This window comes from Hippopotamus amphibius, chromosome 10 (genome assembly GCF_030028045.1).
Source record: "Hippopotamus amphibius kiboko isolate mHipAmp2 chromosome 10, mHipAmp2.hap2, whole genome shotgun sequence".
Taxonomy (NCBI): Eukaryota; Metazoa; Chordata; class Mammalia; order Artiodactyla; family Hippopotamidae; genus Hippopotamus; species Hippopotamus amphibius.
This window is the reverse complement of record NC_080195.1, coordinates 1,290,749-1,302,945: the sequence shown is the minus strand read 5'-3', so window position 1 is coordinate 1,302,945 and position 12,197 is coordinate 1,290,749. Positions and strand designations below refer to the sequence as shown.

Below are 12,197 nucleotides of genomic sequence, written 5' to 3'. Positions count from 1 at the left end.
CCCCTATATTTTCATAAATGCATTCTCCAAACAGGAAGTGTTCTTCTGGGATGAGCCTTCCACCTTGCTCTCCGAAGATCCCTCCCGCCTGCGCGGGAGCACCGCACACCGGGGGGCTGTGCCCCTCACGGGCGCGGGCCGGGGAGTCGGGAGCCCAGAGCAAAGGGGGAGAAGCCAAGACTCCCGCACAAACTGCCGCAGCAAATCCCCCGACCTGCAGGCTGGGATGGCATCCACCCGAGACACACGCCCAGGGTAGGAGCCAAAAGGCAAGCACAGGTCCCACCCAGAGCGGGGAGACGGGCGGGTGCGGCACGGAGGCGGCCTCCCCCCGCGGGCTAGGGCCGAGCCCGTCCCCGGGCCCCAGCGCTCAGCGTGCCTGCCGGCTCCTGAGGGAGGACGGGCTTACTCGTGCCTGAACCCATGCCGGTTCTCGAGGCCACCGTGCACAGACGTCTCTCAGAGCGTGTCCCTCAGTCGCCACAGACCTGTCCTCGTCTTCTTCAGCACCTCCCTCAAGAGCCTTCTGGATGTTACTCGGTATGAGTGGTCTCCAAACCGCGTCCCATAGTTTTCAAACCAAATCCCCCAGATGTGCTACCAGTTTCTTCTTCAATAAGAATTTCAGCAGTTTTTAAAACTACAGTAGAGACGCGCCCTCGACGCACCAGGTACTGGCCACACGCTGAAGTCCAGACACAGCTTCGTGCTGCACTTAACTTGTTTGTGCCCTGATGGCCCTCAGGCAGAGCTGTTCACACCTTTCCCTGCTTAACTGAATTATGTTCTGAGATTTCAAGGTCAAGCTTAATGTGCCCACTTGCCACCGCTGAGCGCTGTGAATCAGGACTTTTTTTCCAATATTATGCAATCAGAATAAAATCCGGGGCAAAACTATGTTTGCTGAGACTATTACAAGCCTGCAGTTATCGGCCACACGTTCTGATTTCAGATCTGTGCCCTCATCAGACCAGCCTAAGTCTTGTCTAATTGCCTTTTTAACAAATAAATAGTGTGTATTTTAAACTTCTCAAATACGTTTATTGAATACCTGCGCTTTACATAGGAAATACTGATGATTAAATAAAACAGTGCACTTCAAAACACTTTGTAATCTTACAGTACTGTGTTAACTGTGTATATTATTTATGAAAATATATCAGCTGAATTCTTGGACTGAAGTTCAAAGAAGGTCCCCTTTCCCTCCCCGCGAAGGTCCTCTTTTGCCTCTACATCCCAACGAAACAGAAGCGCCCCGAGACCTGCAGTGAATGGCTGTCCCGTCGTCTCTCAGCTGAGAACAGCTGGAGGAGCCCAAGGAAGAGGCTTGTGCTGCGAAGAAGGAGCTGGAGGCGCCCCAGGTGCCAGGCACACCTGGAGAACAGCGTCTCCCGCGGGGTCTGAGCTGGTCTCCAGCGGACTCGGAGTCAGGACCCCGGACCGGGGGGCAGATTTACCTAACAGTGAGCCCTGGTAGCCGGGCACATACCAGTGAGCACTTGGCACTCAGCAGGAGGGACCAGGCCGGGGAAGGACGCCTCAGACCCCTGCAGCGTCTCAGTGCCCCAAACGTGCGCACACCTGCCCACGTGCACTCACCCGGAGGGGAGGCTCCACGGGGTCATCTGACTGGTAAAGAAGCCCACGCCCCCTAAAGATACCCGGACCCCCGACTCACTGCAACAGACCCCAGGCAGGGCGTGCCCAGCTGAGGGGGTGTGCAGGGGAGAGTTAGAGCTTCTGCGTGTGGTTACTTCTGTCTCATTCTTTATGCACATCTCATTTGTAAATGTTTTACATCCTGTAAAATACAGTAGAACATATATAGGTGATCGATAAACACACGTGCGTGTATTGGGGGGGCTCGTATATACTTGCTGGCTGCTGGTGGGGGGGGGTGGGCTGCAGGAAGCATGGAGCCTGGGGGCACTGGGCAGAAGGGACCGCAGGGGGCCGGGCAGGCAGGACTTGGCAGATTCGGAGGACACCATGCCCAACTGAAAATCCCGTGCCCCGGTCACTTGGAGAGCCGCATGCCTGACCACAGCCCAGGGGCCTCCAATCTTCCTCTCCTTCCCGAGGCCACACTAGGAGACGGACTTCGCCGGCCCACGGAGTCTAATTCGAGCCTTTACTTCATGCTGTCAGAAATTGCAAGCAAATGATTAAGGGGCAAAGGAGTTTATTTTCTGTTTGGACAGCATCCCAGAATAGACAGAGGTGGTTTTCTTTGGTCTCAACCTTTACAAACTTCCATGGGGCACTTTTGTATCCCAAAGTCTCAACCTGAAGTGATCCCAAAACCACTCCAGGGGAGAAACTAATAATACTCCGTCTGTTTTAAAGAGAAGACAAACGTCTAAGTGGCGCTTGAATTTCTCCTGGGTAGTCAGGCCCCGTGTCCTCGAACTGTGCGGTGTTGACATGGGATTTAAAATTTAACTCAAAGTAGAATTTGAATATCAAAGTCTAAAAATAAAGCATAAGAAGAGGTTAGCCCTGGAGTCACCCTGCGAGGAGTGGGGAGCGGTGAGGTCAGGATAAAACCCGATAGGATGCTCTAAACACCTTTAGAAAAACACGACGGCCGCGTGAAAATTCTTTGAAGAAACAGAACTCACCCTATGAGTCCCGAGAGAAAATCTCATGAGCATATAAAATCGTGTCAATTACAGTTTAAATTCGAACAGCACAGAAGGGAGTGAAGCTTCCTTTTCGGCACTTCAAGAATTCGGGGCGACAGCGGCCAAAGAATATTCATAGGAATAAATGTCACTCTTGTAATAGAAAGAAGAGCTGGCTCCCCGGCGAGTGGGCCGAGGGAGCCAGCACATTCCTCACCACTTAACCGGCCGCAGATCAGATGATGGTCACTCAGCAGTTTGGAATGAACAGCTGAGGTCAGCCGTCATGTGTGGGCTTTCCCCGGCTCTTTTTCTGAAGAATATTCCCATTTCATCTGTTAAGAATGTCCCGCTGCGGGTAAGACTATTGAGAGAAAAGACAGTCTCCGGAATGTCCTTGTCCCAAATTCCTCAACTATTTGCAAGGTAACACAAACTCCAAGTAATATATCTGAGGACACCTGGGTATACCAGGGCCTCACTGCTTTAGTTCACCTAGTTCAAATCTTCTCTTATTCCCAATACAACTTTAAAAGTTGCCAGCATAGTGTGAATAGGAATTCGTTTCTCTTTTCAAGACAATGACTAAAGTTCAGCTTGAAAACAAACCAGTTGCCGGGGCACCCCAGTTTAGGAAAGAGTCACCCCCCCCCAAATAAAAATACTCTTCAAAATGAAGGAAAGTTTCTCTTTCTAGATAGTGTGGTTTACTGCCTGTGGATATTTCTGGAAATGTGGGAAACTGAAGGAGGGTGGGATGCCTCGACTCCCACGCACCCTCAGCCGTCCCCAGCCCAGCTGGCGTAGGAGCCCCAGCCCGGGGACCGGTTCAGACCCCTCTTTCACGGACACCCACACCCAACTCATCAGCAAACCCGACTGCTCTCCCTTCAAAATCCGTCCCCGCCCATCCCTCCGGCTCCACCGCGTCCACCCTGGTCCAAGCCCCACCATCTTTCTTGAACTTTGGCCACGTGTGCCCTGCCACCCACTGGCAGTCAGCGACCCTTTGGAAACGTACGTCAGAGCTTTCACCTCCTCTTTGCCCACAGCAACAGCCTTGGGATGGCTACAGGGTCAGGGGTGATCTTCTCGACCCTGGCGACATCTCCATCCCCCTGTCCTGCGACTGCCACCAACCGACCGCCGCCAACTGCGGCAGCCCAGGGGCCCCGACACTCCCTGCCGGAGCCTCCGCCCCCGCCTCTGTCCCCTCCTCATCCCCTGCGAGCCTGGCCCTTAGACACCTTCTCCTCGAAGGCCTGCCCGGCCCCAGGCCATAGGCCCCGGCCCCTGTACCCAGCACCACCACCCTGATCTACTCTATTGATCCCCTCTCATTAGCTTAGCGCCTGCCTCTGTGCTAGACCGCCACGTCAGAGGTCAAGGTTCCGGTCGCTCTATCCCAAGTTCCCAGACTGTGTGGGGCACATAGTAGGTTCTCAATAAATACTGCCAGTGGGGCCGAGGGCCAGAGCCTCCAGCGTTTCTAAACAGCCTCAAACGTACCCAGAGAAGCAAGGTTATGACTCGACACAAGTTTTAATCTTGCTGTAACCGGTTAGCCTCTGTCCTAATTCATCTGCATAATGTTACTATCCTTTTGTAAAAAAAAAAAAAAAAAAGCTGTATGTACAGAAAAGCAGAGAGAAAATGAACAGCAGAACCTCACTTCTGTAAAAAAAAAATATCAAAGGGTGCACGTACGGTTCTACGTGTGTGTTGTGTGAAGGAGACACGGTGCTGTAAACACACAAACACAGCCCCGTGTGCTGAAAATAAGGATGGACTTTTCTTTCTTTCACTCAGCTGCATTTACCACATGTTTCCAATTTGTCATGAGAGAAAAATAAAGGTTATATTTCCTTGAAGAGTTGCGCTGAGGGATTGTTGCCCAAACCCGCAGGAGATGCCGCTCGGCTGCTGGGCGGGCGTAAGGGCGTCTGTGTCCTGCCCCACGGCCCTCACACCCGGACACCATCATCCTTCCCCACACCACTCGCTCCCTGTGCTCCCAGAACAGGAGCCTGGACCGAACCACGGAATCCGCATCGCTCTGGCCTGACACCGAGGATGCAAAGGGACGCGTCTACCACCCATCAAATTAACTCAGAAACACCAGGAGCGTCAGGCGGGACGCAGACGCGCTGTGAGCTGGCCTCCGCTGCCGTGCCTGCGAGGCTGGCCGCCGGGGCGGGTGCGGCCGAGCCCTTACCTGTTGATCTCCAGCGTGTGCACCCCGTACGTGCTCTCGATCCTGTACTTTCCCGGCTCCCCCGCCTGGCAGATCAAGCTGCCGTCTTTATACCTGGACGAGGGAAACACCTGTCTGAGCGTAAAGGGAGATGGATGTTTCGCGGGTGTCCCTGCCCCCCTGCTTCCCATCCCTGCCACACACACATCATGGCTCCCCTCTGCCCAGTTCGCCCCTCAGACCACAGGCGGGTGGGCACAGCAGGAGCAGCGAGGGGAGGCGTCCGGAGCCCACTTCTGGCTGTTTGAGGGCCGGCGGCTCTTGCAGGACTCAGGCTACCTGGGCAGCCCTCAACCGGCCACAGAGTGCGGGCCAAAGTTCCCCTGCAACCCGTTAGGGACTCAGGACACATCATTCCAAGAAGAAACGTAAGCAGCGTTGGTTAGGCCCTGGCGCAGCCCCTGTAGGCCCCAGTGTAGCCGGGACGCGGGTAGAGAGACCCAGCCGCTCTGGGCCCGGCCTGGAGGAGGCTGGCCTCGGTGTCCCCCCTCCCCGCTGGGACGGCAGGGCCGCGGCTCCCCCGTGACCAAGAGTAGGCGGCCCTCAGCGCCCCCATCCCGCCTCGCGAGCAGCCAGAGGACAGAGCGCTATTTTTCTGCTCTGCTGCCAAGAGCCCCCACCCAGGGCACACGTGAAACGTCTGTTTTGTGGCCGAGGACAGACCCTGAGGGCTCCGTATCAGCAAATGGGAAAATAAACGAATGTACGTGTTCGTTTCAGCAACATACACTGAAACAAAAAGTGTCGGTGGGGCTCATTTAATTCTTCAGTGTCGCGAGGCTCGAGGAACCCTCGCACGGGGGTTCCAGAGCCTTGGGGTTTAGGGTCTCCACTTACATGAGTGACAAGCAGAGCCGCAGGTGTAAACACAGCTCATTTCTGGGAACCTGGTTTTAAATAAAAGTCCTCTGGAAAGTCCTTTGGGTCCATTGCACTAAAATGAAAACACCTGCCTAGGATCTCCAGGGGCCCCTCCGTGCGTTTTTACGCACGCCTTTCCCGGTGAGCTTCAAGCGCCGGGGACCAGGGAGTGGGGGCCACGCGCTCCCTGCAGGTGGCGCTTCTCCATCCGCTCGGGTGAGTCAATGCCTGCAGGTGCTTTAAAGGAAGGACCGCTAGACCTCCGCCCCGGGAAGAGCCCCCACTCACCACTGCACCACGGGGGTGGGGAAGCCCTGCACGGTGAAGCACAGCTTGACAGACATGCGCTCCCAGACGGTGTGCGAGCGCAGCCGCACCAGGATCTCCGGGGCTCTGCTCAGCCGCTCCTCGAACGCGCGCCTCTCCCAGGCCAGCCTGTCGTCCACCTGCCCCGGGAAGCAACGCGGTCGGGACGCGGGGAGCGCGAGGCTCCCCCCGTCAGGCCTGCGAGCGTCGTGCGGACCCCACGGCTGCACCCGCCGCCCCTACCGCGTGCCGCAGGCCGTGTCTCTCCACGTGGTGCAGGGCGTATCTGTCCAGCTGGTCCCGGGCGTGGGTGCGGGCCAGGTGCACGTCCTCCCCCATCTGGGCCAGCTCGCTCAGGAAGCACTCCCGCTTGGCCTCCCCGTAGGACGCCAGCAGCGACTGGTACCTGCGGCGCCAAGAAGCCACGTTATGCTCGGGACACGTGCAAAGGGCACGTGGTCACGGAGGGCCTGGGGCCACGCACGCTCTCCCCAGGGATCTCCTAAGTGGGCGCGAGGAGAAAGTGGGAGAGAGGCTACTTCTGCTCATTCCCGGAGCTCTCCTCTGCCCGATGGCGCACAAAACCCACGTGTTTTCCTGGAGAGGCTGCCATTTCTGAGTGAATTTAAGACCGAAGTGAAGCCTTCTGAACTAACAAATTCAGATGAAGAACTCAGACTGTATTCCAGAAAAATTAAAAGGATACGATAAACAGCTTCTTAATCTGTCGGGGCAGAGAAATGAGGGGCACCCCCTCTCTGGCCAGAGGGGCACCTCTGTGGGCCCCACAGATTACGCCCCGACCCTGCCCCGCCCAGCGGGGCGTCCAGGCTCCGGGCCGCCTCCAGCCACCCTGTCACCCGGCCCCGGCCCGTCTCCCCTCACCACCAAGCTCCCGAGGCCCCGCAGGGCCGGAGGCCTGCTGTTCGCTGGGCTGCCTGGGAAGGCAAAACGGCTAAACAAGAGTCACCTCCACCAGGACCAGGGGGACCTGGCTCACAAAGGGGGGGGTGTCAGGCTGCGGGACTTTCTGCTCCGCGGGCCAGTGGTGTGGGGAGAGCCGCCTAGAACCCGGGCAGCTCCCGTCCTGGCCCCTTCCTGCACCCCGCGCAGCCCTGACCATCCATCCGCACTTCTCCAGAGCACAAATCTCAGGCGTGGTGTCAGGTGTCCAGAGTCTAATTCTGCAGCATCTTCACGCAGAAACATGGAGAGAGGAGCTAAAAGCTAAACCGCGTGCAAGTACTGATTCAGCCTCCTCGTCCCTTCCGACCGTCCCCGCCCATCCCCCACCCACCCGCGTGCCCTCCCCGGACACACCCGCTTTCTCCCTGCTGCTCAGAGACCATCTCCTCACCCCTCCGGCCCCTCCGCACACCCTCTGCTCGAGGTGATTCTCCACGGAGGAGAACAAGTGTCTAGGTTTTCTAGGTACAGGTGCACGTCTGACGATACCGTCCCATCACCCGGCTCCCACCACCCGGCTCTTGGAGGAGCCGTGCACGGAAGTGACGCTGCGGGTCCGTGTGGGAGAAGCAGGAGCGCCTTGCTAAGCGGGTTCGCAGGAACCCAGCCTTCCGGTTTGCAGTCAATCCCACCAAACGACAGTGCCGGAAAAGGCAAGTCTCTATTCCTGCCACAAACTGTCACGACAAGCTTAAAGCATCAGAAGCCCCACCCTGAGCTCGTATAAAACGTCTAGTGAGCTGGACTTGTCAACGGCGCCACCAGCCCCTAAGGTTTTATAATAGAACTGGAATCGCTCCCCCGGCCCCCCCAGCCTCGTGCCCTATGATTCGGGACACTGAGAAAGTGTCCCTGCTGGGCTGGGACGGGGTGGCTGTGACTCCGCCCTCCTGTGCAGAGTGACGTCACTCATCCTGCACGTGCCCTAACAGCAGCCCCTCGGACAGCTGCACCACACAGGCAGGCCAGAAGCAGAGGCTTCAGAGGGACACGTCTAATCCCCTGTATCTTCCAGGAGGACACGCCCAGACCCTCCAGAGCACGCGATGCCTTGTTGGTATTTGCTTTACGTGAAGACATAGCTTAACTCAAACTGATGAACCCACAACTTCATCTTTCGCCAAGGACCGATTTGTCCTGTAGCTTAAACTCGAAACAGCCACAGGAGGTGAGGAATAAATACGTGCTCTCGATAGCATTTAAGGCCAGCGAGAGTCGTGAATTATCCTAAAAAGGACTGGAATTCATTTAACTCCTCAGATCACCCTACCCCCAGCTGCCCTGCGTGGCAGGGACTCCGGCCCAGCTCCCCAAACACTCCAACTACTTAGGTTTACTTTTAAAGGAGGAAAGACCTAACTTCACCCGGGAGGTGTGCACATGGGTTCTGAGGATAAAATGCTGTGAGGGTCCTAAATGCAGGGTCCCAGAGCCCGCTGGGCTGCGTGGAGAGCTGGCAAAGCCTGACCTGTGCCCACTGCACTTGCCCAGAGGGACTGACATTTACCCTGAGCTCCAGGGACACAGAAGATTATGATCAGTCATCAAGAATCAAAATACATTCCTGAGTCAGATTTGCAATTGCAAGAGTGGCTTCATGTGTTTTAGGAAGATTTCCAGCAGCCAGAATTGCCGCAAAAGTCATTTTTTGCTGAAACCACAGGAATCACAGTAACCCACTCCCTAACTGTTCACATTAATACAACAAGCTTACTTTCCCCATTCACTTCAGCCCAGGAAAGTGAGGAATAGGAATTTTAATGGGATGAGTCACACCAAAGTGTAAGTGATTAAAATAACGTTATAAAGCTCTGGACTTCTCACTCCCAGTGCCAAAACTTTAGGTGTAGTAGAACCCTTTCTGAAATAATCCAACACATAGAAATCCAGTTTCTTCATGTACACATTTTAAAGTGGTTCTTTTACAAAAGAAGTCTTCACTTGATAAAAAAAAAAAATGTACAGGACAACAATCCCATAAGGCATTTAAAAGATGATTCAACTTCTTAAAAATATTCATCTTTTCAGCTATACAATATTTGTATTAAACAGATTCCTTAGTCAGAGTGCAGCTTTCAAACTGAAAGGTGTTGACCCAAACCCCATCTTTCCTTCCAGTTTTGAGTCTTTTAGAAATATAGAGAAAAATTTCTAGAAATAAGTAGGAGGAGAAGGTGAGGGGAAAAAACAGAGCAGATATGAGATGAGGCATTCACGAGATGCTTAAGTACTTTGTTCTTAGAGGATCCCAGTCGGGGGACCACCTGTTTCTCTGTGATCTGGAAAGAATCTCAAGCCCGACGTTCTTACGCATCCACCCCATTCCTGTGAGGTCTTCCCCATGAGCTGAGTCTGCAGAAACGGGAAGCATGAGGGTCTACAGACCCCCTCCCTTCAGCTCTGTGTCCACACGGACAACTGGCCGCAACCCCGGCCCCTCTTTGGAAGATCCCCAGCTCGAGTCTCAAGCCTCACGGAGGTTCTTTAACAGCCAAAGAGGTTGTTGGTGGAAATTCAAAAACTCCAACTCAGACCTTTGGGTCTCGATGCCTCCGAACGTGACAACAGGGTTCTCTGGGGAGAGGTAGTGAGTGTGCGGGAGAGGACAGAGGCCCGAGGCCAATCCGGCTGCAGCGAGTGGACAGTGGGCGTGGCCCTCTGGACCAGAGCTCTCGTCTGCACGAGGATGCAGAACATCCACCCCTCGCTTCCTTGTCAGGATGAGTCGAGACGATGGCGGTGGAGAATGAGTCGATGGAAGACGGCTGCTTGTGGCTTTGACTGCAGCACGTGCTCCCGTCCCAGTTCACCCACGTCCCCTTTCACTGTGCCCCCCGTATTCTGACCGCAGAGCCCCTCGCCAGGCCCCCGGTGGACAAGCTGGGCACCCTGGGCCCCAGGCGGCAGCAGGCATGGGGGGCGGATAGCTGGGAAGGGGCGGTTACCTGCGCTTCCTTTCCTGCTCCTCCTCCTCCAGCGCGGAGCTCACCCTCTTGGCGCAGAGCCGGCACGTGGTCCCCCCCAGCGCCGTCTGGCCGGACTCTCTCTGCGAGGACGACGACCTCTGAGTGACAGACTTCTGGGACGACGACTGGGTGGCAGCGTGCCTTAGCAAACGTGGCAACAATCACACGTTGTGGAGAAGCGTGAAAATGTGTGGCATCACTCCCTTTCCACACCCCCAACCATCCTCGAAATGTGCGGCGCCCACACCTGCACACACGCGCGCACACGCGCGCACACCCACACACATCCCTGTGCGTGGCCTCCACGCCGTCTGCAGGAGCCCGTCCCCCCAGGGGCCCTCCCCCAGACTCAGCTCCCCGCGGCCCCTCCCTCGGGGCCGGGAGTGCCTCCCAGGCCCTCTGGCCTGAGGCCACAATTATATATATTTTAAGGGGGTGGAAGCTCCCTGAGGCTGCTGGGAGGGGCGGTGAATGTTTGGCTTTGTTACCAGGATGGCAACTGACCACAAGGACCACAGGTGGTTCTAAATATAGGGGCTGGGGACGTGGACCTGAGGCCGGAGCCTGGGCCCGGTGTCCACCGCCCGCAGAAACGTAGGCGGCCAGGGCAGGTGCCGCTGGCCCCTGCAGATGCGGGACCTCAGAAACCCACAGACGAGGCTGCAGCTTGACGTCAGCCTACTAGGCGGTGGACAAAGCTACCTTCTGCTACTTTTATTATTACTGCAGCAAAATTATCACTGAGACGGGCTTCCATCCAATATTAACGTCTGTCCCCCCAACACTCTCTCCCACGGGTTTCCTGCTCATCGCTCTTGCTTTTTGGTGACCTTTTAGATTCTAATTCTGGAAGGCGTGCAAAGAGGAGTGAAGTCAGGGAGCAATTACTGAAGGTCCCTGACTCATGAGCTAAACCAGGGGCTCAGAGCCAGTCCACCAGGACCTGCCGGGATCTACTAGGATCTTCTAGGATCTCCCAGGATCTCCCAAGGTCTTCCAGGACCTGCCAGGATCTTCCGGGACCTGCCAGGACCGACCACGTTGCCAAGCAGTGCCCTACACACAGCCTGCCGTGCAGCCTGGTCAGCCACGTTCCCTGTCTGGCTCTGGACACGGGCATCGGGGAACACAGCCCTATCCACCCACCTCCCCCAACCAGTTCATCTCCAGGCTTCAGGGGACGGGATAGAGCTTCCTGCCTTGAAAGCCAGGTGAAGCTCGTAATCAAAGCTCGGCCTGCCCCATCACTGAATTTCAACTTACTTTTTCGCTGCATATTCATCCAGAAGGTACCTTGTTTGAATATTACGGTATGACTGGTCAAAGTGTTTGTGTCTCTTTTGGTAGAAGGGCACGGTGACCAGAGACATCTTTGTGGACACCTACAAAAAAGAGTAGCACATAGAGTGGTGGTCCTGGAATTTCTGCGGTAATCAGGCTCCCGCAGCTCACATGGATGTTCTGCGTTGTTCCAAAGAGGGCAGTCAACTCCGCTTAGTAAATCCCTGGGGGGAGGGGAACACAGGAGGAAATAATCTCGGACACCTATTAAGTTCCCTGGGACCTGACGTCATTTCTCGTTTGCTTCCATAAAAAGTAGAAGATTGGGCCACAGGTTTCACGTAATTGTAAACTCACCCAATGTGGGTGGACCACCTAGTCTGTTCAAGGCAACATGAAAAGCAATGTGAGCGATAAGGATAAAAATAATTAAAGCACAGATCAGAGAAGTAAACAAACGCTGAGCACACAAGAGAGGAGGAGATGAGAGCAGATGCTCTGGGAAGGGGCAGCGGGGTGCGGGCACGCGGCCCAGGAGCACGGCAGCCACGGGCCCTGAAGCAGGTGACATTCAAGAAGAGCCTGATGGACAAGGAGCCTGATGGAAGGACGGCGGAGATAGAGTGGGCAGAGGGCATCCCAGGGGCCAGGTGGGAGGCGGGAACCCGCAGGGTCTCAGGATCTCGGGAGAAGGAGACAGGAAAAGTCGCTCCGGACAGACTGCAGCCGCGTGGAGGTTCAGCGCCTGTGCGGGAGGTGACGCCCCTCCTGCTCTGAAGGGGGTGTGAGAACAGGACGGGTCTCCAGGAAGCCCTCCAGACGCACTCCCCAAAACCCATCCGCTACTGGTCGGCTGGCTTGGTTGGGAGGGGCAGGCCTGGGGGCTGAGCCCGACTGCAAAGTTTTTAGCACTTTTGGGCTAAATTCTCCCCAGACAAG

General features: G+C 55.8%; 1 protein-coding gene across 2 annotated transcripts in view; it reads right to left on the bottom strand.

Moving 5' to 3' along the window:
- The window catches only part of MYOM2 (myomesin 2), a 70,869-nt gene that overhangs the window by 54,019 nt on the left and 4,653 nt on the right, over positions 1-12,197 (bottom strand). For both annotated transcript variants that reach the window (XM_057697426.1, XM_057697425.1), the window contains exons 2-6: positions 11,241-11,359; positions 9,957-10,118; positions 6,289-6,451; positions 6,028-6,185; positions 4,840-4,932 (exon numbers count right to left, since the gene is read on the bottom strand). In XM_057697426.1, coding sequence (XP_057553409.1) covers positions 4,840-4,932; positions 6,028-6,185; positions 6,289-6,451; positions 9,957-10,118; positions 11,241-11,347 — 683 coding nt within the window. In that variant the 5' untranslated portion in view covers positions 11,348-11,359. The remainder of the gene's footprint in view (positions 1-4,839; positions 4,933-6,027; positions 6,186-6,288; positions 6,452-9,956; positions 10,119-11,240; positions 11,360-12,197) is intronic.